Source organism: Vicugna pacos, chromosome 6, assembly GCF_048564905.1.
Source record: "Vicugna pacos chromosome 6, VicPac4, whole genome shotgun sequence".
Taxonomy (NCBI): domain Eukaryota; kingdom Metazoa; phylum Chordata; class Mammalia; order Artiodactyla; family Camelidae; genus Vicugna; species Vicugna pacos.
Genome location: NC_132992.1, coordinates 68,925,467 through 68,949,508, shown reverse-complemented (window position 1 = coordinate 68,949,508; position 24,042 = coordinate 68,925,467). Strand labels below are relative to the sequence as shown.

The following is a 24,042-nucleotide window of genomic DNA, read 5'->3' as shown; positions in this document are numbered from 1 at the left end:
GTATATATTTCCCTGTGCTACACAGTATAATCTTGTTTATCTATTCTGCATATACCTGTCAGTATCTACAAATTTTGAACTCCCTGTCTGCCCTTTCCCATCCCCCCTCCCCACTGGCAACCACAAGTTTGTATTCTATGTCTGAGAGTCTGTTTCTGCTTTGTATTTATGTTCTTCTTCTTCTTCTTTTTTTTTTAAGATTCCACATATGAGTGATCTCATATGGTATTTTTCTTTCTCTTTCTGGCTTACTTCACTTAGAATGATGTTCTCCAGGGACATCCATGTTGCTGCAAATGAGAATCTATTATTTTTAATCTCAAAAGGAAAAAGATTAAGTTTTTCCTAAAATAACAATAACAGAAGTGAAATGCAAATGGGGAGGTTGTATGTTTTATATCATGTTCTAAGATCTCATTCCTTAACCTCAGCAAAGTTGGAGATGGCTGGAAAAGATGACTCTAATAGATCAAACATCCCCTTTTTCAAATTAATTATTTAAAAGTGAGTCAATCCTGTAGCTGTACTAAGTATTAGCAGGGCACTATAGTATCTGTTTCTCCTGATTTGCCAGGATGGAAAGAACATAACTAGAAAGTGTGCATCCTTCAAATTAAACTGAAGCGCTCTACTGCATTACCATTATTTGCGGGGGAGGTAATTAGGTTCATTTAATTTTTTTTTTTCAATCGGAGGTACCGGGGATTGAACCTAGGACCTCGTGCATGCTAGGCATGCTCTCTACCACTTAAGCTGTAACATCCCCCTCTCTGCTGCATTATTTTTTTTCTATATTTCAAGGGTTTGCTTAATGATATTCTACTTTGCTTTTCAAAAAATGATTATTTCTTGTGAAAATAGAATAAATAAAAATCAGCAACCTCAGGATAAAAATTATGTATTTTGTCAGAAGATGCTACAAGCTGGTTTATTTTTGTGAAAATGGCTTTTCACAAATTTATCTGGAAAAAAAAAGTTTATGACAAAGAAAAGATGCAAAGCAACACTCCATTTTCTAACTGGAGATGAGAATTCACAGAAACTTCCATATGCATGATAGCCTAATTACATCAGTATTAGAAAGGCAATTTTTCTTGTCTAATGTGAACTGTCTGGCTTGAATGCTGACAGCTGTATAATTTCAATTTGATCATGTTACTTTTTTTTTTCAAGTCAAGCAGATGATGCTCAAATCCAGATTTGCTAGCTTTTCTAAGAGGAATCCCACAAGGATCCAGAAATATTTAATATTTTTCATTTTTAAATTGGCAATTTCTTTCCTTGCTAATTTCACTTCAAATCACTTGTTCTTAAGAAACAGCTGTGATTTGACTTTAAATAAGGAGAGGAAAATGTTTAGCAGGAGATGTCAATATGAGCACCATCCATCCACTTGCCCCTTAAACTCACTGGTTTTCTACAGATCTGTCTATTAACGAATAGAACTTTAGGCAAACATATACTGAAAACCCACCAATAATTAGAAGCATCTAGAATGAACTACGAGGGGAAAAAACTGAATCCTGAACATCTAATTATCAGTGATTCATTGTGGTAGGAAGGTAAATGATATAGACACTAAAATCAGCTTTGCATCATTAGAAATAGAATCCTTACAGAAGGCGATGAGGAAGATGATACCCTAGGAATGCTCTTTTCAAATAAAGGGTTTTGTTTTGGGTAAATTTAACTTTCAAGGTTTTCTACAAGGTTAAAAGCTCATTAATTTAGCTGCCACCAATTCTGAACTCTCGATAATAAGGACTGTTTTAAGCTAAGTAGAAGAATATTTTTGCCTTCAAAGAATTTCAGTGTGCTATATATAGATACTTAAGATGTATTCATTATAAATGATTCTTGTTATTTTTAAAAGCAGATTCCAAAGGGACACATGTATGTTCGCCTTGTATGCAATACTGTATCTTTTTAGAAGTAATACATTCTTTAAAATTATAGCCATGTCTCATTTACTCAGCATTGTCAAGGACTAGGATGTTCTACTCTAGAGGGTTATCTAGATGACAGACAGACAGAGAGATGGACGGACAGAAGATCAGAGGCTGAAACAATTATGGAAAGTTAGCACTGGAAGGGTACTTGGAGAAGTCAGGGTTCCTCAATCTCTGCCAATAAAATCTTCAGTTTCGTCTTTAAGTTCAACTTGATTTTGCATTCTACTGAAGAGTATGTGTATTCATTTTAACATAAATCTGTTCTGTCCCCCACATCTTGGAGTACAACTGAGGACCAGGAAGATGTTCTGTTTCACTCTGTAGTTTGACACATCCTTGAATCTCCATTTGAACAGCTGGTACAGGACAAATTCTTCATTTCTCCAGGAAATAGATTCACAGAAGTAAAATGATTTGCCCAGAGCTTGTTAGAGAGGGCGCCAGGACTGGAGCCTGAGCTTCTGGACAGCCAACAGTGTGCTCTGGGCCACCACCACACTTATCCCTTGAGGGGATGTTTTAAACTCTCCCACTCCTGAGGTGCTTGTAAAAAGGACCATCCTCAAGAGTCACAAGGCCAAAGGGATCACCATTAGGCTGTTTCTAGTGGGTGGGGCCTTGCGACATTTGCTGGCATCAAGGATGTTGGATGAAGTCACAAGCTGATAGATGGGAATGTTCCATTCTCAAGTTGACACTTGGGGATGTTCCAGAGACATCTGAACAGAGGTCTCAATGAAAAAGAGTGAGAAGAATAAGACACTTGAACTTCTGAGGCACCATGGAAATAGCAATAAACAACAGAATTCAAAAGGAAGAGGGCTTAGCATCAAAACAATAGAGCAAAGTGTTCCCTTAAAGCTTTGATGAGAATGCCAGCTTAGGGAGCTTTCCAAGAAAGCAGACCTTGGCAAAGGACAGGACAGATGAGTGGCAGAGCAAATGCATGCCCATCGCTCCCTCCCCAGGGGCTCTCCACATCTAACAGCCCGCATTCATCAACACTCACTGAGCACCCACTTCATGCTAGGAGCTGCCCTGATGTGGGGGACCAAGGATGAGCTGTCACATCTCAGCCCTCCAGCTCACAGCCTGGTGGGGGCTACATCCAGTGGCATGAGTGCTTTCCCAGGGAGGTACAGCATGCAACTGGAAACGCTTAGGAAAGGCCCTTTACCCAGTCCTGGGAGGTCAGGGGAGCCCTCCCAGGGAAGAGAAGGAGTTCATCAATGAAGGAGGGGCAGGGAAATGTGTGAAAAGAGACATTCCTGCCCAGAGAGCATCATGTGCAGAGAGGAGGGCTGTAAGGAGCTCCCCGTAGCTCGGCTGGGGTGAGGTAGGGCTGCGGGGAGGATCAGCGGTGCCAGTGGATGCTGAGAGACAAGAGAAGCCAGACCTGAAGAACCCCATGCAGTAGGCTGTGCCAAGGAGTCTCAACTCTTCCCTACATGGTTTTAAGCACAAAATGTGACATATTCAGATGTTTGCCTTAGGAAGGTCAGCTACACTGATTGGACAAGAGGGATGGTGATTATGCCTTGGAATAGACTTCCTGAAAGATATTTCCACCACTTGACCCACTTTGATTTTTTTTTCTTCCTGGTTGAAGCCTGAATGTTTATTTTCATGCAAGAGAAGAAAAGAAGATGGGCATGGACATCTAATGTGCACACACGCACACACCACCCTCCTTGCTACATCAGGTACTTGACTTTCGGGATTTTAAGCAGATGTCAAGCAACCTTCCACTGCACAGAAGGCGAAATCTAAGATCTGGGGGGTTTAACAATCTGATCTGATTCCAAGTGCTTTTTGTACTGCCTCACAGGAACTCCTTTCAATACTGATTACATTTTAACCACTGAACATGGGAATCTTTCTGAGAGGAGTAACATATATAGCTACCTTCCTAAACACAGTTACTGACCACAGTTTAACACTCGTTTTGAAGATGGGTTGTTATTGTAACCACTTATTACTATACTAGTTTGAAAATTAACAATTCTTCAATTTCATCAAATAGTGAGTCAAAAGTTCTGTTTCAGTTGTTTAAGATGTCCTAAGTTTTTTTTTTAAAATCCAGTCTGAACTGTATCCAAATAAGGCCCATTCATTACAATTAATTTAATCTTGGTTTTTTTTTTTTTTTCCAGTTGTTGTTGTTATTTCCCCTCCACTTCCCTCACTTCTTTCATTTCCGGCAACTTACTTGCTGAAGAAACTGGGCTGTTTGTCACACAGAGCTGTCCAGAGTCTGAATTTTGCATACAAAACTGCGTACATGTTTGAATACAAACATGTTCTTTATATTTCTTGCAAATTGGCTTCTCTAGAGATTTGATCAGATTCATATTCAATTTTGGGGAGAGGGGATAAGACTAATTCATACATAGGGGTGTATTCTTCCATTATGAGACACACATTTGTCTCTTTCTATGATTAGTTGCTTTAAAAAAAAAACTGGCAAAAATTGTCACACTGTGTTTTCACAAAGTGAGGCCCTCAGGGGTGAGTGAAGTATGTCTGGATGACAAATGACCCCGGACTGCTATGCTTATTGAATTTGTACCTTTAACATGAATAGCGTTCCTGCATCTCCCTTATCGGTAACCACTTATTGATGCTTTCAGTACATCCTTGCCACTAAAATGGCTCATCCTTTGGATTTGTTGCCTCTAATTTATTCTATCAACTGGAACCAGATAATTAAGCTCTTTGTAACGATACAAATAGAATAAGAGAGACCAGAGGGCTCTCTTATCAGGTGCGGGCATAAGCGTTCGTACGCAGATTTAGTGATTAATTTCTGAGTTCCTGGCTATGCCTTCTACTATTCAAGGTTAACTGGTTACTGGAATTAGTTTGAGTTGGTTTTTCCTGTATAAACTTTCCAGTCCCTAGGGAGATATAACACACATTATATCAGAGCCTCACTTTCATATTCACTATAGGATTTTTTTTCTTTATTCCTCTGTTGTATCCCAGAGCCTAGAATAGTGCCCACCAGCACATTCTAACGGCTATAAAAGAATGGTGAAAAATAAATGGATAACAATAAGCTCTAAATTTGTATTTCTGTATAAAAATTACCTTGCACGGGGACAATGGTAAATGTTCCTAAAACTCTATTTACACAGTGTTATCTGATGGGCTAGCATTCCAAGGCCCTCCACTGTCCAGGAATCTTTCCAACAGCAAAGCTTCCTTACTGCACTTTCCATCATCTTTCCTATGTCTGTGTGTCTATCTATACTGCTGGCCACCCCTAGACTCTTAGAATTTTTTCTTTTTCCATTGACTTCCACCATCCATGCTCCAAAACACACACCAAATCCCATTTTCTCAGTTAAATGTTCCTTATAACTGCAGCCTGCCTTGACCCCTCAATTCTCTACACAGTTACAACCAGATGCTCCTTTGAGGAAATAACTTCCCTCAGTGTGGCCACCAAGGAGATGTCACTAAATAAATGTGAGAGTTCACAGTGGAGAAAGATGGGAACAATGGATTTTAAATGATGAAAAGCATTTGAATTATTCTAACTACATCACTGAGAGATGAAGTTAAATTAGCTTTAAAGAAAATTAGTGTAAATCAATGCATGTCTGAGTTTTACCTGTGATGAAAGTGGTAAGAAAGAAGGAAAGAAAGAAGGAAAGAAAGGAAAGAAGAAAGAAAGGAAGGAAGGAAGGAAGGAAGGAAGAAATTCACATCCCTAGTAGTTTGGGGAGGGGCTGGGGTATGAGAAAATCTCACACTATCAAAATTCTTTGAAGACCCAGATTTTATCTTAAAACTAAATTTTCCAGGCTACTTCCTAATAGGTTTAGCTCATGAAAATAAACCTCTTCACACCACTTCCTCCCTCCAAGCATTAAAAACTACAAGAGTGGTGCCCTATTTATTCTGGGCTTTCAAACATCTCCTGATATCACCACGTACCCCGAGACACATGCCTACCTCAGCCTGAGAAGGACTGAGAAAAACTGAGGTACCTAAAGTTCACAACAGGAAAAGAGCGCACCTCCGCGCCAAAGCTCGCAGCGCACTGGGCCTGCGCGCCTGGCAGCTGGGAAATTCCAGGCTGGACCCTGTGTTGTGAGCGGGGGCGCACAGCGTCCTCCTGCAAAGGCTCCCAGCATCACGCAGGGGGCTTCAGAAGATGGGCTCTCCAGGGTAAGAGATTAAAAATGAGAGAGAGAGAGTGCAAAAATCATGGTTTTCAGGCTGGGGAGGAGGGTTTGAAAGAATAAAATAGGAATCACCTCCTCATCCAGCCAAGCATGGAAGGAGGCTCAGACATCTGTCCTCCTTACCTGCCGACTGAGACCTGCACTGGCCACACATGGCCGTTGAGGATTCAGAAGTGTGGCCAGTATGACCAAGGAGTATCAAATTATGTTGAATTTTAAAAATGGACACTTGACTCAGTTATTCAAAAGGCTTTTAAAAGTATGCTTGGAATAAGCTGGGTATTATGAATTTACTTTTTCAACAAATTTTCTGAAATCTAAATACAGACTATTCCCAATGAAAAGTGAGCACCCTCACTGAAATGAGCTCTAAGTCAAAAGTGCACTCCAGATTTCAAAGTTTTAGTCCAAAAATAAAATATCTCAAGAATCTTTTAATGAATTACATTTTGAAATATTTCACGTAAATAAAATATGACCTGAAATTGACCCCATAGGCTCAGAAACATATTGTTCAAGTTAATTTTACCTATTTCCTGTTACTTTTAAAAAATATGGCTACTAGAAAATAGACAATTATTAAGTGGCTAGTATATTTCTAGTGGATAGCACTTTACTTAGACAAAGGCTTTTAAAGAAGAAACTCTCTTTAAAAGAAACTGCATAGCTGTTCACTCCCCAGACTTCCTAGTGACCATTCAAAAGGGATTCAGCTTTCTATCTGCAAAGTAGTATGAAGTCCTCTGTATGAATCCGGGACACAGCATGTTTCAATGGCTCGGGGTATTTTCTAAATGCAAACAGTTATCCATCTCAGTTATAGTCAAAAGTTCTGCCCTTGTTCTTTCCTCTACACCAAACCAAAGCAGCTTTCAGAGACCTTGTTCCTGATAAGAGGCTTCAGAACTAGGGTTCTTTTGTTTAAGTTTCTACCCCTTGAGTCTAGAAAACTATGGAGCTCCTGGATCTTAGGTTTTCACACTGGCTTGGCACTGGAGAAGTTCTGCAATAGCTTGCTTGTCAGTAGCAAGGGCAGCAAAACCCCGATTCCTGTGGCACGTGAGTGAGGCAGCATGGCCAAGCGGGTAAGAGACTGGGCTCTGGAATCAGACCGGTGCATTCAAATCTGAGCTCTGCCCGGGACCAGCTGACTCAGGCAAGTTACCTATTCCCATGTATTTATGTTTCCTCATCTGAAAATGGGGTTAAATAGTACCTACCTCAGAGGTTTTAAAAATTAAATGAGGTCACATACATAAAGTACCTAGACCAGAGCTGGGCTTTTAATTAAGAGCTCATCACAGGTAGTTATGGGGGAACGGGCAGGGATACCGACAGTCAGCGGTAGCCCAAAGTCACCTTGACTTGTTTTGTTCCCTGAACTTGTTTGCTCTGCTCCTATAATTAACCTGCATGACACCTAGGATTAGACAGTTGTAGATCTCACCATAAACCAATTAACAGTCTGCACTGGCCACTTCCTGCGTAGGTGGCTATTTTAATTCAAAAGCAAATATCCAAAATTAACAAAGCCTAATCTTCCAAATTTTAGGGAATGATAAAATTTCACATTTTGAAAGGCAAGATTCCTATCAGAACATCTTACTAATGCAAGAACAGCCTTATATGTCTTTTTGGCACTATACCCCCTCTTCAATACCAACCTCTCTAGGATTCTTGCAAAGGCCTCTGCAGGTAGATGCTTGAATTCTGATACCCATGAGACTAGGTCAACGAAGGACACTGAAACAATTCCACCAAATGCTTAACAAAGCATAGAAATGGCCCTAAGATTGCAGTCAGAAACTTCAGAGCGAATCAAGTCAGTCCCAAGCAAGGGTCTGGGCTTTCTGAATAATAATAATAATTAAAAAAAATTAAACTTCTCTTCCCTACTTATTATGATCATTCTTCTCTGCCTCTGCCATGCCAAAAGCAAAATATAATTAGCAGAATGAGTAATTAGCTGGTGACCAGATGGCATGGATGAAGGACACCACCTAAGGGGGAGGTGCAAATGGAAACGGCAGGTGTCTAACCAACATGTCTGGGGACTGTCAATGCCATCAGGTTACATCATCGTGCGAACTTGGCCATCCGCATGCAGTTTAAGGGCAGAAATAAATAGGAAAAGACTTTCCACTGCCACTTCAGAAGGCAGAGCTGGAGGGGGCCTTCTGTGTGACCACCAGCCCAAGCCCATCAAGCCACTGCTGGAACCAGTACCTGTAGCAGACACTGTCAGTGCAGGGGTTGTGAACCCTGACAATGACGAAAACGTGCTGGAAGTGGGATCGGATGTTCTTCGGGCTGAATGGCTGTGCTCCGGGCTCTTGGAAAACAATCGTTACGATGTCGTTTCCAATGTGCCGCTTCCGTAGGAGCTAAAAGAAAACATAAGCAAATGACATAAATGACAAAGCTCTGCTTTTTCCTCCCCAGTTTCCTCCTGTGACTGTACTTAAAACGCTATTTTAATCAGTACATATTAGCGGAGGTAACCCACACAGTTATTGTCAATATTTTAGCCTGTCTTATTCCCTCCAGGGAAGAATATGGAAATCAATATTCTGAAATTTGCATAAAATACATAGTCCATTCAAACAGATCTTAACCAATATCTAGCATATTTATGCCAAGTGCCAGCATCTCCAAATCCTCAGTTTCCATAACAACAGTTTTGTTTCATTTTCACATAAGAAAGAAACTTGCCATAGGGAAGATTTTTTTGGAGATGAGAATGGCTGAAGTAATTATAATGCAATTTATGTTCCGATTTAATTTGCTTCATTTAAAGAAATGCGGCTAAGGTGTTTTTCTGATAATATTTTTTTGTGGCACAAGCTGGGAATGCAGAAATTAGTAATACACCAAAATGTAACAGTTTTAAAGCAGGTTAAGTTTCAGGTTTAAATAGCTTCTTTAATTAGCAGAAGCTGCTTAAGACCACCTTCTGTTTCACATTAAATGGAGGTTTGGAAAGGTGGCTTTCTAATTTAGGTGCTCCAAATCATCCTAGGCCAGTGCCTTTCCAGGAAAGGGGTTATTCAGATCGTTTAACTGAATCATGTGAAGAAAAACTGAACAAAACTTGTATGACTTATATTTATTACATGGAAGCTCTTACCAGGAGGAAAACAACTAAACATGACATTTATATAAACTATCCATTCGACATGAGCTTGTACTTTTGAACCTTTTAAAAAAAAATTCTCCAGTGACTTTAACTTAACACAAATTACAAACTAGTAAAATCAGTGATTTAGTATTGGCTGCCAGCTGGAAGAAACAATAGCCTTTTAGATTAGGGTTGAGATTTGGGAGTAAGAATGTTCAGGAAATGTACTTTTAACCTTAGGAATTTTAGAGCATCCCAAATTATCTTCTAATGAAGCTGTTTTCTTCATTTCTAAACATGATCAGATGTTACATAAATAAAGGCTGCTCTGTACTGACTGCTACACAGAATATACCCATTATCAATGATTACTAACCTACTCAGGACCTTAAACGTATCAAACCCAAATACAATCTGTCTATGTATATGTCATTCCTGCATAGACGGTGTCATTGTCTTTTTGATGCAATGTCATTCTTCCTTCAAAGTATGGCTTGGCATGTAATGCTAATGTCTTCCTAAAGGACTCAGACAGAAATAAATCCATCTATCCATCTCACATTACACATAATGAAAAACAGTATTTATAAACAAATTCCTGCCAAAAGATGTTAAAAGATATGCCGTTCTGTTTTTTTTCCCCAAGCAGAAAGTAATCTAGGTAGAAGAAACAAATTCTTTCGCTAGAATTAAAATTTCTTAATATGTAGCAGTACCAACTGCTCCTTCAGTCTGATTTAGGATCATAATATTTTGCCTTGACTGGACTTCCAAATTAAAGGATTTAGATAGCTGTCCACCTAAATGCCAACTCATTTTACTCAGCACTTCAATTCATTTAGTTGGAAATAAACAATTAACTGAATCTTATGACTAAATTTTTTACCCCCACACCCTCACATGTTACCTTTCTGTGCCAAGTAATTAGGAAGAATAAGCCTTTATCTTCCCTTTAAAGATCATTTCTTAGTGTTCTTACATTCTCTCCACTGCCTGGTCAGAATAAGTTTAGTATAGTTTTCTTAGCATGATGTTTTCCTCCCAGAGAAATCTAGAATTTGGAATTTGCATAAAAAAAACTGTCAACAAACCCTAGGTGAAGGAATTTATCATAAAAGAGGTTTACGGCAGACTTAGAGCTGACTCATTGCTTTGCTTTCTGCTATTGGTTACTTTGGTAATCGTTAAGAGGCAAAATTCTGTCACTGAGATTTTGTGATGTAATTAAACCTAAAGTGATGGCGTGTTAGGTTAGATCTGTGTTTTGTGAAATTCTGTGAAAGGGACGTGATTCATTCTGCAGCTGGTCTGTGCTCTGTGAGTACAACAATTGACAGTAACAAAACCTATGTCCATTTTAAGGTCAGAAGTAATACTGGACTGCCCGTGTTTATAACAGCTATTGAATGGAGAGTCTGTTAGTTCTCTGCTTTTTTTTTTTTTTCAACTTCAGTTTGGTATCATTGTTTTGAAATATTTTTCAAAAACAGTAACTACCACATACTCTCTAAAACAATACTCAGTTTCCGTTTTGCTCTGCAACAACCTGGCCACTTTCAGTTGTCGCATTTTACCATCTCATTGACTACATTTTAGTAACAGGCATTGTGCTTTCAGGTCTTTTTAGAAGAAAGTCTGTGTATGAGGTACAGAAATGCACTTGTTATTTATGTGGTCTCCTGAAGAACTTATTAAGGAAAAACATTTTTCTGAGATTCCCATTGACATTTATTTTGATTTGTCTCCAAATGAGTGTAGGAAACCTCCTTTGAAATCTGAAACGAAATGTCAGTACTTTCCTGCTTTGTACACTGGCCTCTTGAGATGAAACTTCACCCACTCATATGCGTTCTCTGCAACCCTGCAGAGTCATCGAATCACCGTGATTTCAACTTGTTCTCATCAGATTTCAGGAAAACCTCAGTCCTCGTGGGCGAAAAGCAAATGAGTAATTCACAAAGCCATCCAGCTGGCTGTTGACCTAGAATTTGTGTCTCTTCATTTGTTTTCAGCTCATCTGCTACTCCTTACTTCCACCAAGTACAAAGCATCCTGCTGCTGTGACAGGTGCAACATTAAACTCTGTTTTCAGATTTTACAAACTTGCCACTTAGGCTTCTGGGGGAAAGGAAACAAGGGTGAAAAACATGAATAACACACGGCTCTCTTACCTGCTGCTTGTTGTTAGGTGTGTACGGCAGCATGGTAGAAACATGGAACATGATCTCATAGTCTTTGTAGGTTGTGTACAGAGAATGGGTTCCAGTGGAGTCAGCTATAGTAAGGGGGAAAAAAAAGAGAGAGAGATTACTGTAAGAATAGGAAAATAGTTAATTTAAGAGATGAACTATCTCAGAATATCTCAAAAAAAAAAAAAAGAGTATCTCAAAAAGAGGAGGGTGGGGCAGCAGAGGGAGGGTTGGTTTAGGATGAAAAGATCCCAGACAAGAACTAGTTTAGGAGTTCTTGCCTATTTTTGGTACCCGATCCCCTTTGGCATTCTAGTGAAGCCTATGGATTCCTCAGAATATCTGTAAACGCATAAGATAAAATACTTAAGATTTCAGCAGAAACTAATGGTATTGAAAAATACTGCTATCAAAATAATTTTAAAATCGTATAATAGCATAAGATTTAGCAGTTGGCCTAATAACGACTGTAATTTTGAAGTTCTGATGTGCCTAGGCTGCCTCTTGAGGTATCTCCAACAACAAACAACATGACATGAAAACGCCTGTATCCTCTACTGGCACTAAAATCACAGCCAGAGCTAATACCACTGCGGTTTGTTGCCTACAAGCCTAACTGAAGGACAGTTAAACTTCAATAAGGGGTCAGTGAAAATAAATGTAAAATTATTTCCCATCCAAGGTCACAGAAATTCTGCTCACAGACATCAAGTTCAGAACATCCTTCCCAACACTTCTGACTCAAGCAGGAGAACCTCTGTGTCCTGAACAAATAGACGACAATTTAACAAGATGTTAACACTGATTAACAAAGGTATTATGGCAAAGCCCAGCAAATGCAGGCTGTGTGTGTCCTGCTCTCACCTTCCTTCAGGAAGAAAGCAACCTCAACCGTCTAAATCAGTCATAAATCATAAACACCTGGAAACCAAAAGAATTATTAACTGTCCGATTGAAGGGGAGTATCTTTATACGTGAAGGACCTGGACTTAACAGGCGGCAAAATGAACAGAAGTGCATTCATTCTGGGTGACCTCAATCCAACAACCATACTGTTAAGGAGCAAACACAATACTGCATTTTAGAGACGGATGGAACAAGACAAAGCCTGGCATGTACTGTAAAGCAGTAGTAGTTCTCAAACTTGAATGTGCATGGAGTCGCCAGGGAGCTGTAGAAAGACAAGTTTCCATCCCCCGCCCCCAGAAACACACTGTTCTGTAGGCGTGGGGTGGAGCAGAGGGATCTGTTTTAATAAATACCCCCAGGGGACTCTAATGCAGTAGCTCCCTGCCCTCAGGTGCAGCTCTGAGAATAGACCATGATGGTGGTTCTTGGAGACTTAAGATGCACTAGAGCCCTGAGTTTCAACCTTGAGCTTCTTGGAGGATGGTAACTCTGAAGAGGGCATAAAATGCAAAGGGTTTTAAAAACAAACTAAATGTAGAATAAAGCAAAGACTACTCTTCAAAAATTGCAAAAATATGTACCAACACATAACCAACCCCAAGAAAAATATCATCTAAATGTTAATGACTACTACCACAAAAAGACTACAAATTAAAATTACTACAGTAAGTGACCTACGTAAGACAGGTCGTGAGTAGGAAGGAGGTGTCTGTGGTTAAGGACCCGTGCTACAAATATGTCGAGACCTGATTCGTACATTTTATCACTTTAAAGTCAATGTGTCAGCTTTGAGGCGGACTTACATGTGTTTCAAGTCAACTTTAAGCAAAATCAATGAACTAGAAAAAAAGATGATCATCCAGTGTTCATTTACTGCATTTTGCTTTATGTGTCTAATTCTAAAAGCATTACTGTCTGGAAGGGAAAGTGAAGCAAGCCAACGCTGAAGAGAACTTGTTTTCTCCTTCTCGTCCTTTCTCTCCTCCACAAGCCTCACTTTATACAATGCTGCGTGACCAGTCTTCTTCTGGGGGCCTTTAGAAACCCCAGCTTTGCCAATACTTTTTAACAGTTTGGAAACGGTTTCAAAAGTTTTAGAGATGAAACTAGGGCCAAAACAATCCTTTTTTTTTTTTCTCCCCTGAGAAGAAAGGAATTCCCAAATTCTGAAATCACTGTGTACATAACAGAATTGCTAAATGTTACCAGAAGGAATGGAAAATGAATGCCTGTTATATTCTCTAAAGAATAAAGCCGCTAATGTTGCTATTGTATGTTTAATGACCTTGAAACCCCGAAACCATGAAAGATTTAACAGAATAAAAATCAGGAAGATGACCATTGGGAAAAAAAAGACAAAAATTCTTTTTTCTCTGGTTGACGAGAATATATATTGAGTAATTTCTAAAGGGAAAATATGCACATAGAAGAGTAATGGAAAGAAGATAATGCTCCTTCGTGTATGTATGGAGCTTTAAAAGTTAAAAAATAAACTCAGGCGTCTTATAGGTCATCTTGATAATCATGTGATTTGCCTCCGAACTATACTACCAGCAAGTGAATGTATCCACTTGTAAGGTCAGCCCTCTGCACTAAGTCATAGAAAGTGAAATTTCTAATATTCAAACTAGATAAGAAGACAGTGAATAATTGAGGAATGGTATGAACATTCTTCTCAGCTGCTTTGAAAAGGTGTAGATAAGCGATAAAATTCTACATTAGGCATTTCTATTTGAAGACGGTCTGAATAGGTTAATAAGTTTGTAGAAGCAGTTGCAGATACTCTGGTCAATGTCATATTCATCTTTGACTTCCCTTGGCTCAACTCTTTTGCTTTAAGGAAGACTGAAACTTGAGCACACATTTAAGAGCCCCGATCTCACACCTGCGAAGGCAAGCTTGCCTCAGGGTCTGGGGATGCAGAGGGCAAAGCTCAGAAGCACAGCCAGGGACAAGCACTGACATGTGGAACACGTATTCTGGACGAGGCACACCTCTGCCCTGGCAGTATTATTTCACCCACTCACTAATGAAATATTTGGGGAAATCAAGAATTCCACCTGCTCTGACATCTACCATCTTTACTAACATTTTTTCGAAGTACCTTTAAACATGGTCAGGAGGTAGATGACTTTACTTCATTGAGGATGGGATCAAGGAGAGTATGTAGTACCAACCTTGCTATGACAGGTGAACTCATACTATGTCAGTTCAAGGAACGTGCAGATGTACATGTGTACGGACCTGGGACTTAGGCTTCTTAAAATCACTAATGCATTGCAAGAAAAGGACACGTGATGGTGCAGGGTGGGTGGGTACTCAGGAATCAGTCACTACTATTTTATACCTACTGCTCACTTTGCAAGACACCTGCAATGACCAGATTCCCACTTGGAAGTTAAGATCAGAATTTGACTGCTGGCAGCATCATTTGCTAAATGACCACAAACAAGTCACCTCACTTCTCTGCCCCTCCATGTTCTCACTGTTGTGAGGATTGAGTGAAAGAAAGTATATGAAAGTACCAGCCCATACATGATGCTCAAGAAGTGTGTTGATTAGAACTTGGAATTTTGTGCAGTTGCGGTAGAAAGTGTAGAAAGCTCAGTTAAGTAGGGCCTTTGACATATTTTAATTTCTTTGCCAACTGCATCTCAGGAACACTCCAAGGAAAAACCTTACTCTATAACACAGTTCAAAGTGAAGGAGGTGAAAAAAGAAACCTTTTCTTCATTCATTGGTCTCCAAACAGAACTCCAAACAGCCCTGTGCGTGCACAAAGCCTTTCAGTAATGCTAGTTCCATCCCTTTTTTTATCAAAGGTTAAATATTCCAAATAAGGAAGGATTTATTTTCTTTATGAAAAGTCTTACATCTCTCCAATACTGAATACACTGAATCTCAGTGGCCTTTACAACCCTGCTGAAGTATGGGAGAAGCAGCGAGCACTCACTAATACTGTAGCCAATCAAGGAAGGCAGAGCTTTGAAGGAATGCTTTTTAAAAGGTTTCTAAGTCTCGTACATGCCGACTTCACAAACAAGCCTTATTCAGGAAATAATTTCCCAAATAATAATCCACACACACAGTTTAAAACGAGGGTGGTCTCCAACTTTCAGGTAACGAACTGCTTGGTGGGAAGTTTCTTTTCGTATTTACTGTAGTGTGAGGGGATGGTAATCACCCTAGAGGTTACGTCATCCAAATAAGGAAACAAAAAAAGAGGAGAAAAAAATTCACTATTGAAAACGTCTTCACTGCAGAAGGGTTCCAATCCAAGACACATCTGCAGCTTGTTTGCCAGAAGCCCTTATTTCTGAGATGGGAAACTGGACTTTGTAGGGAAAACTGGGGAAAAGAAGAAATGGTTCAACAGTTCCACCAATCCTTTCTTCCCTGAGCCTCTCCGCCCTTTACCCAAAGTACTAAAATCTGAATATAATTATATTCCGTAATGAATGAGCTCAGGAGGTGGCTTGGGTGTTTTTGCCCAAGGCCTTAAGAGAGGAGAAGACACAGCCACAACGCAGAGCTCTGGGCTTCACTGTAGTTAATTCTGCATTCATGCTTTCTCTGAATACTTCATTAACCACACCAGTGGGATGTATTCTACCTCCTTAATGATTACTAACTAGCTGCCCAACCTTGGGCACAGCAGTTAATCAAAAGAAGCCAATTCTGTAAAATGGGGATAAACTGGTGCCCAGCAGAGTTTGTGGGATGAAATGAGATGACATATAAAAGTATCTGGAACTTCCATTTCCGGCCGTAACAATACTTGGTACAAGGCTTGCTCTCCCACTGTAAAAAAATAGAAAAATTGACAAAATACCTTTTACCAGACCTTTTTACAATAGGCAGCACTTGATAGTGATACCAGAGGAAAAAAAAAAATCAAAGAAGATGAGCCATGTGATCCCACCCTGCTTTCTACCTGGAGGTACTTTCAAAACAACGGCAGAGAGCAGGGATTTGAAGAGGGGAGCCAAAACACACTGGAGGTCTGGAAGGCAGATGTGGCTGATACTTGCTGGGCAGAATACCAAAGAGGAGGGAATTACATGGCGAGAGAGGCTCAGAAATCTACACAGGGGTCCCCTGGAGTCTTGGGCTGAATATTAAGCTGAACAAGCATAGAGCGAGATTCCAAAAGCCAAGGAAAGAAAAGCCATTAGGGTAATGCACAGCATAGTGTGCAGTCAACAATACCCTATTGCATATCTGAAAGTTGCTAAGAGACTAGATCTTAAAAGTTCTCAACACAAGAAAAAGATTGCATAACTATGTATGGTGCCAGACGTTACTAGACTTACTGTGGTTTTCATTTGGGAATATACACAAATATTGAATCATTATGTTGTACCCTGAAACTAATATAATGTTATATGTCAACTATATTGCAATAAAAAAAAAAAAAAGAAAGAAAGAAAAGAAAAACTACTGGGGAAATAACAAACTACCAGAGAACTACCAGCCAAACAATTCTCACAGTTCACACAGGGCTGGAAGACATTCAAGTTCTGACCGGCCATAGCAGAGATACCTCACTGAACGTGCAGGTGTTCAGATGCAAGAAAAGTCATGCTTCAGTAGGAGGGCTAAATCAGCCAGAGAGTAAACTCTATGTATGCTTTAATAAAGTTTAGGAACAGGATTCATAAAGATCAAGCTGTTCTGTAACTAACTTATTAATTGCCTACCAAAACGATATACACTTTAAAGAAGACAACAAAATCCTGATACTCAAGCATGAAACATTCACAATGTCCACTAGCCAATCAAAAATAACCAGACACCTGAAGCAGTACAATGTAACTCAAAAGCAGGAGAAAATCTGTTAAAAGGAGACCCCAAATGACAGGGATGATGGAATTAGCACACAGAGACTTTAAAACAGCTACTATAAATATGCTCCAGGCTTTAAAGGATGACATGAACCTAATGAGAAGAATATGGAAAATATAAGAAAAGAGAACCCAAATGTAGTAACTCCTGGCCTGGAAAACTACAATATCTGAAATGAAAATTTCACCAGATTGGATTAAGAGCAGATTAAGACACTATGGAAGAAAAGAAAAACAAAGTGAACATCAAGACATATTAATAGGAATTATCTAGACAGAAGCATAGAGTGGTGAAAAAAAGCTTAAAATATTAAATCACAACTAGTCAATGATCTTGTGTAATTGAAGATTCAAAAGTCGAGGGGAAGGGGCGCAGAAAAATAAAGAAATGAAGTTTGGCAAATAGTATTATAATTTGATGAAGACTACAGATCCATAGATCCAAGTGACAACTACATTGTCACGTGTAGAGGGAGTGATCCTTTAAGAACACATGTTCTGGAAAGTCTTCTCTCTTTTTAAGGATTACATTGAAAGAGTTTTCTTAACACAACATAAAGTCAGGAAAGATGTGGTAGAGCGTCTCACGGCAGACAAGAGCCGAGTCCCTCCGGGTGCGCCACGGCCAGTAGGCGGCTGCTGGGGTCTGCAGAGGCTAGTCGTTTCCTATTGCTGTGGTCTCTTCCTGCTTCATACGCTTTTAAGTGAATGAGGCTAACGGTCCCCCTTCTAGCTTGGAGTAAGAGAGACAAATATGCACCCCGTCTCGTTCAGGCTTTAGGATGGAAACACTTCCCATTCAGTTCAGGAAACCTGACCCTCTGAAAGGAGAGAAGGAAACTGTGAACCCTTCTCGGGAGCTATGCCTCAAAAGGTTACAAGGAGCCTTAAAGGAGAGAAGTTCAGTGAAAAGGAGCCCTTCCCTGCTAAATTTATGAAATAACTGTAACATGTGCCATTAGAGGTGGCCTGCTGATCCAGACTCATCTCTCTTTAGCCTTTGCAGGCATTTGGATATTGGGGCAAAATGTGCCAAGTGCTTCTTCGGCTTACCCTACTGCCTCACTCAGTGCCACGCTGCGTAGGTACAGCCTTGCTATACATTTCTCATGCTGCCCTTCATCATCAAGAGGTGGCGGGGAACATGGAAATACACAAATAGTTAGTCATCTTACCAACTCCCAATCTGGCCATTCATTGACAGAATGAGGGTGCTTATTACCTTTTCTTCCCAGACCCTTTTAATGGCTCTTTGACATGGTTCTAATTTACATGATACAACAAATCAAGACAACATGAACAGATTATCCAGGATAAATGTCAGAATATCTGGATAAAAGGAGTTTACGGGCATATTGACATTTAACATTTTATGCAGTCGCAAGCAGAGTATGGAACCTTAAAATAATATTTAAGAGTCTAGGCTATTTATGGTTTTAATAGGCTCTCTTGCATGTCGTTTCCAAGTTGGCAACAGTAAAACCATGGCAACAGGAAATTCTTCCATGCAGTGGAGTTTATGAATGCTTTTCTGTTTTCATGACTCAACTCTTTATTTAATTTCCTGTACAGAATATCAGAGCGATGACTATAGACTGCAATACAGATGTGCTAAACCAAAGACCCTCTCAGAGAAAAACAGGTCACAGGTGTCTACAGATCGATTCTGGGATAAAATTTAAAACTGCCTCCGCACAGACACACCACAGAAGTCAGCATACTCCAGATACCTTAGAACCTATTTTATTAACGACCCGGGGACAGAAATGGACAACCCCGTGTATGCATGAGCTGTAGCTAAACTGACCGTGCTTTCAGTCAGCACATTTTATGAGCAAACCTGAACCAAAGAGAAGAAGCCTATTCGCTTGGAGATTAAATTAGACTATGGGCAACAGTAACAGGAAATAAACAAAAGACCTGTAGATACGAAAATACAAAAACAATCAAGCAACCACACAACGGCTGACTACACAGATAAGCCAGGATTATGAAATGAATTCACAAAAAGTCCAAAATTCTAGGGCTTACGACCAGATGGTTATAAGCGGCTGGAGTTTTTAATCACTCTAACATTCAGCTAAATATAGTGACATTCATGCGACACTATTCAGGAGCAACTCTGCATGACCTGCACCCACTGTTTTCCACCATCCACATCTCTGATAACACTCTCTTTTTACACTTCGATCCCAGTGACTTTCATTATGCTCTGCAATTGCTGTAGAGCCACACCCTCCCTCTTCTGGCTTCCTCTCCCCCATCACCAGCCGTTTTCTGCAGTAAGTGGCAATGTTGTTTTACAGGCAACTGAGCAGGCGAACATCAACACAACGGGAGGAAGATGAGCCTAGTAGGAGGGTTTCAGTATTTCTTACTTTTGGTGTCAAGCTGCGCACGATACTTCTCAAATCCTTTGAGCCGAACGCGTTCCCCCAGCAGCTGAAGGAACTCCTCAAAGGCTGGGCCGGCTGATTCGTTGTTGTACATCTCTTCTTCCGTGCTCTGTCCAGCTTTGCAGTACATGATGCCTACTTTCTGCTGGTAGTTCAGCTGTGAAGGCAGGCAATACAGTGCACATAAATACAGGCAGATCCACTCTGCCCACTTAAATGCTAGTAAGTCCTGAGGGGCACATGCCCTCAAGTAGCTAACACCTCTCTTCTCTTGAAATCTTCCTGCTTTCCTTCTTCCCCCTTCAAAAAGGGAGGCCTGACGAATTTAAAAGTAAAGGTCCTCTTGAGGGGGAGGGCATAGCTCTTGAGGGGGAGGGTAGAGCACATGCTTAGCACGCACAAGGCCCTGCGTTCAATCCCCAGCGCCTCCTCTAAAAAAATAAATAAATAAATAAAAATAAAGGACTACTATTGAAAAAGATAATTTAAAATGAATTGTTTTGCACTAATAAGTCCATGAAAGTTCTTATAAAAAATTTAGGGGGGGTGTAAAACTGGAAAAGACATCTCCCAATGCCATTTTTCCAATATATTAAATCATAAACCTCAGTTACAACTTTGCTAAGAGCACTGGCATCATCGACACTGTAATTTTCCAATATTTCTTTAAAAGAGGAGTACCTGGAAAGAAAGTTTAAAGGGGGCCTCACAATGGCAAATCAGCTAGTGGCCAATATTCCTCCCTCAGATCCAGTTAAACCAAAGCAGTCAAGAGATTTAAATATGACACTCATCAAAACATTTATTCATCATTGAAAACTCTAGTCAGTCTGCAAATAAATTTTAAGGGGGTATAGTCCTTTAATAGGAAATGAGTTTTCAGCTTTAAAATTTAGACTCAGAATCCACCAGTGACATCAGGGCAATCCATATTACTCAGGCGTGTTTCCAGGGCGGCATTGCAACCCCTGCGTCAGGAAATCTTTATCTCACAAAAGGAAAGGAGGAAGAGGCAAAATTTTAATCGCCAACATTTATTGACTACCCACTCTCTGCCAGTCACTGATTTAGTGTTTAACTTAACATTAGCTTATCCTCACAAAAGCCTACAAAGCAAACAGTATGCCCTGTTTGACAGATAAGCAAAGAAAAGGTCAGAAAATGGAAGAGAAAGTAACTGGCCCAGGAGGGAGAGACCCAAGATCACAAACTCAGCCCTGCGATTCGGCTCTATTAAAGATTACCAGGATTCAAGCATGCTCGTCTTGCTCTATTTCTGTCACTGCGACATATGTCCACAGCCCCTTACTTGCAATTCTCAAGTTGAAAGGTAAAAACCAAATTTAAGCAAACACATTTGGCAGCAAAACTGGAGATGAGCTGACATTAATGCTTTTAATTTATTCCTCTTTCTGTGAATATTCATTTTTTTCCCCTGTGGAAATAGTAATGTGTTTGATTGGGGGGTGCTGCCCCAGATCCCACTGGGAATATTACTATATGGTGCCTGCATTTATTTTATTACCCTCCTAAACCTGGACATTTCTCACTGCCCGCTGCCCCCACCCCACATGCTAACTAACCAACAAGGAAGATGCAACAGTTTTTACACGACCCATAGATGTGAGACCTCCCTAGGAGTTCTAGAATTGCACAGAACTGACTCTGCCTTACTCTGCCAACTCCAGTGAGTGGAGGCAAAATTCCAAGTCTGAAACTTGCAAGTAACTGGATCTACTGATATTGGAATCTTTCTAAAACAGCGTACAACCTTGCATTATTGCTACTTCATTTTAATTCTTCACGAACACATTTAGGGTGTAGTTCATTTTTTTGTGTACCACATGCAGTTAAAAAAGAAAAGAAAAGAATAAAACCTACCGCAACACCACTGGCAGCTGGCCTGCTTCAAAGGTATGGATGTGACTAAGGCTTAGAGGGGAACTCCCACAGCTAGAGATTCCATCTTGCCTTTAGAATTGAGCTGTGTACCCTATTAGGTCTCAACAAACGAAAACAGGACGGGTGGGCTTTATGTCTATTACAAAAGAGGTCCTTAATATAGCCAGATCCGTACTCTCTCCCTGCAGGGAGAGCTATCCGAGAAGGGAAGCATCTGGGGAAAGGAAGGACCTTGGAGTCATTTGCTGTTTGCCTCTGTGCCTCCCAGACCAGCCTTCTGATGCGACAAAGTAAAACAAAGGTCATCCTGTTCAGCAGAAAGTATCACAGTGACAGTGGATTTGTGCATGCCTTTCTAAACTTCTCAGATAAAGGCCTGAGATTTCACTGGGCAACGTTCAAAAGGATTCACTTATACATATATAAAGAGAGTTCACTGCGGAGGGAAGATAAGGGAACTTCCCCCCAAGCCCTAGAGAAGCAGAGGACGATGCAAGGACAATGAAACAACGGATTTCTCATATTCCAGCGGACTCCACCTACAGACAGGAGCACAGACTGGCTTTGGCTTGTTGTGAAAGGAAGGCTCCGTTAAGGGGATTAGGACATTTGTTAGAATGCCCAGTTTCCTCTGGTTTGAACTATACCAAAGGTCAGGGCTCTGTCCTCGGTGGTGTCACTACGCCTGCATCCTTGGTTTCCACTGCAATTAAATCAAGGTAGGTAGCATTCTCGGAACTCAGGCTCCAAGAATCCTTAGTTAGCAACCATATTCCCTGACAGAAGATGAGACGTTGTTAAGGAGGATTTATGTAAATGTAATAAGGAACATTTTAAGAGAAAGAGCATATGTAAAGGGAGTTAGAGCTATGGTTTGGGGGTTTTGAATTGTTATGAAGTTATATAAAACAGCATTTTCTCAGACACGCAAACACATCTGTATGGGTTCGTGTATATGAATATATAATACTTGTACGTAGTGTTCAAAATAGAGTTACGATTATGCCAGACACCATCTTGGAGGCTGTAGTCTATCCACAGTTGAGGGATTTGCTTTTGGATAATCGTGGAGTCACGCTACACAACTTCATACTTGCACATCAGCTGTTCCTCTGGAGCACTGATGGAGGTGTCTGGACACTCACCAGATTTTGTACTGTAAAAAGTGATGAGGGTCAATCCTACAGGACAGAGGTTATATCTGAGATAAAAGTCTTGAACCTCAATAAAGAGTGTCTTTCAGCATCCACCAAAAGTGACGTGGGTTCCCACAGCTGGGAACCAACAGTACATAAAACTGCTCTTCCTTTCACAGAATAGGCGCTTCGACACAGAATCAAAGGGACAGGTACTGAAAAATGACTGACACAGCCCTGAGATCCTGGGAAGACGGATGACAAAGTCAGAGTAGAAAAGATTTGAATAACCAAGTTCTCAGAGACCTCTTGACAAGTTCCACATTGTCACCTCTTCTCCCGCGATATCACGACCAGAGGAAGGCCACTGAGGGTGGCACAGACCATGAGAACAACCCAGTTCTTCGTTTCTTACAAAATCTTTTAAATTGTCTGATTTAATCCAGAGGTTTACAATAATCACTGCGAGGTATTTTACCGTACAGCAATTCTCAACGTGTGGGCCATGAATCCCCGATGAGTGCCTGAGCTTTGTTCTGGGACACAGTTATTTGGCCATAGTTCCACCTTTCCAGTTCTTACTCTTAAGCTATGATAGGTCTTCTCAGTGCAGTGTTTAATTCGAGGACAATTTTGCCCCGCGACCGAGGCAAAATCGTTCTGCGACTTTACCCGACGCCATGTGAACAATGAGCAGAAACTGTTCTCAGCCAGGCAGAGGTCTGAGGATTTGCACCCCTCAATCTGAGAGTGGTTCTTACTCTGGCCTCAAAGAGTCTCCTCAAATACACGGATTTATCAGTGCTCAGCCCTGCACACGCTGGTCTCCTTTACCTCCCTGGACTCACATCTCAGTCTCCTTGGGCTTCACCCAGGCGCCCCTCCCTGCGCCGCAGCCTGGAAACAATTCAGGCAAAAAGCTGGTGCCATCTTACTGTCTGTCTGTTTCCCACCTCCCAGCGATCACTGTCCTTCTCTGCCTGCTGTCCAACATGGTAAGTACCACTGCTTCATGGCTGGGTCTGGTTTTGAAAAGTTGTTTCTGGTGGGAAGGTAACTCTAGCCCCTCTTTCTTCACTTTGGCAGGTAGCAGAAATCTGTCTTCATGCAAAAATTCACTTTCTCGGTGTACATTCACTATTGGGCATTACTATAGAGCAGTATATTACTATACTGCTGGCATATATTATTGTTTCTGAGTAGTAACCTGCAAGTCTTGAAGGCATACAATTCAATGAATTCTAGTGCACCTCCACCACAATCAAAATACAGAACAATTCCATCGCCCCAAGTTTCCTGGTTTCCCACTTGCCATCCACCCCTGCATCAACTCACAACCTCAATCCCTGTACTGTCTCCCCCGCCACTGGAAACTGGTTTTGCCTACATTTTTAAAGAACATT

At 40.6% G+C, this 24,042-nt stretch overlaps 1 protein-coding gene across 14 annotated transcripts in view; it reads right to left on the bottom strand.

Moving 5' to 3' along the window:
- SIPA1L1 (signal induced proliferation associated 1 like 1) overlaps positions 1–24,042 on the bottom strand; it is a 339,090-nt gene that overhangs the window by 77,081 nt on the left and 237,967 nt on the right. For all 14 annotated transcript variants that reach the window (XM_072963345.1, XM_072963338.1, XM_072963348.1 and 11 more), the window contains 3 exons: positions 19,584–19,758; positions 11,435–11,538; positions 8,372–8,529 (listed from right to left, as the gene is read on the bottom strand). In XM_072963345.1, the coding sequence (XP_072819446.1) occupies positions 8,372–8,529; positions 11,435–11,538; positions 19,584–19,758 (437 nt within the window). The remainder of the gene's footprint in view (positions 1–8,371; positions 8,530–11,434; positions 11,539–19,583; positions 19,759–24,042) is intronic.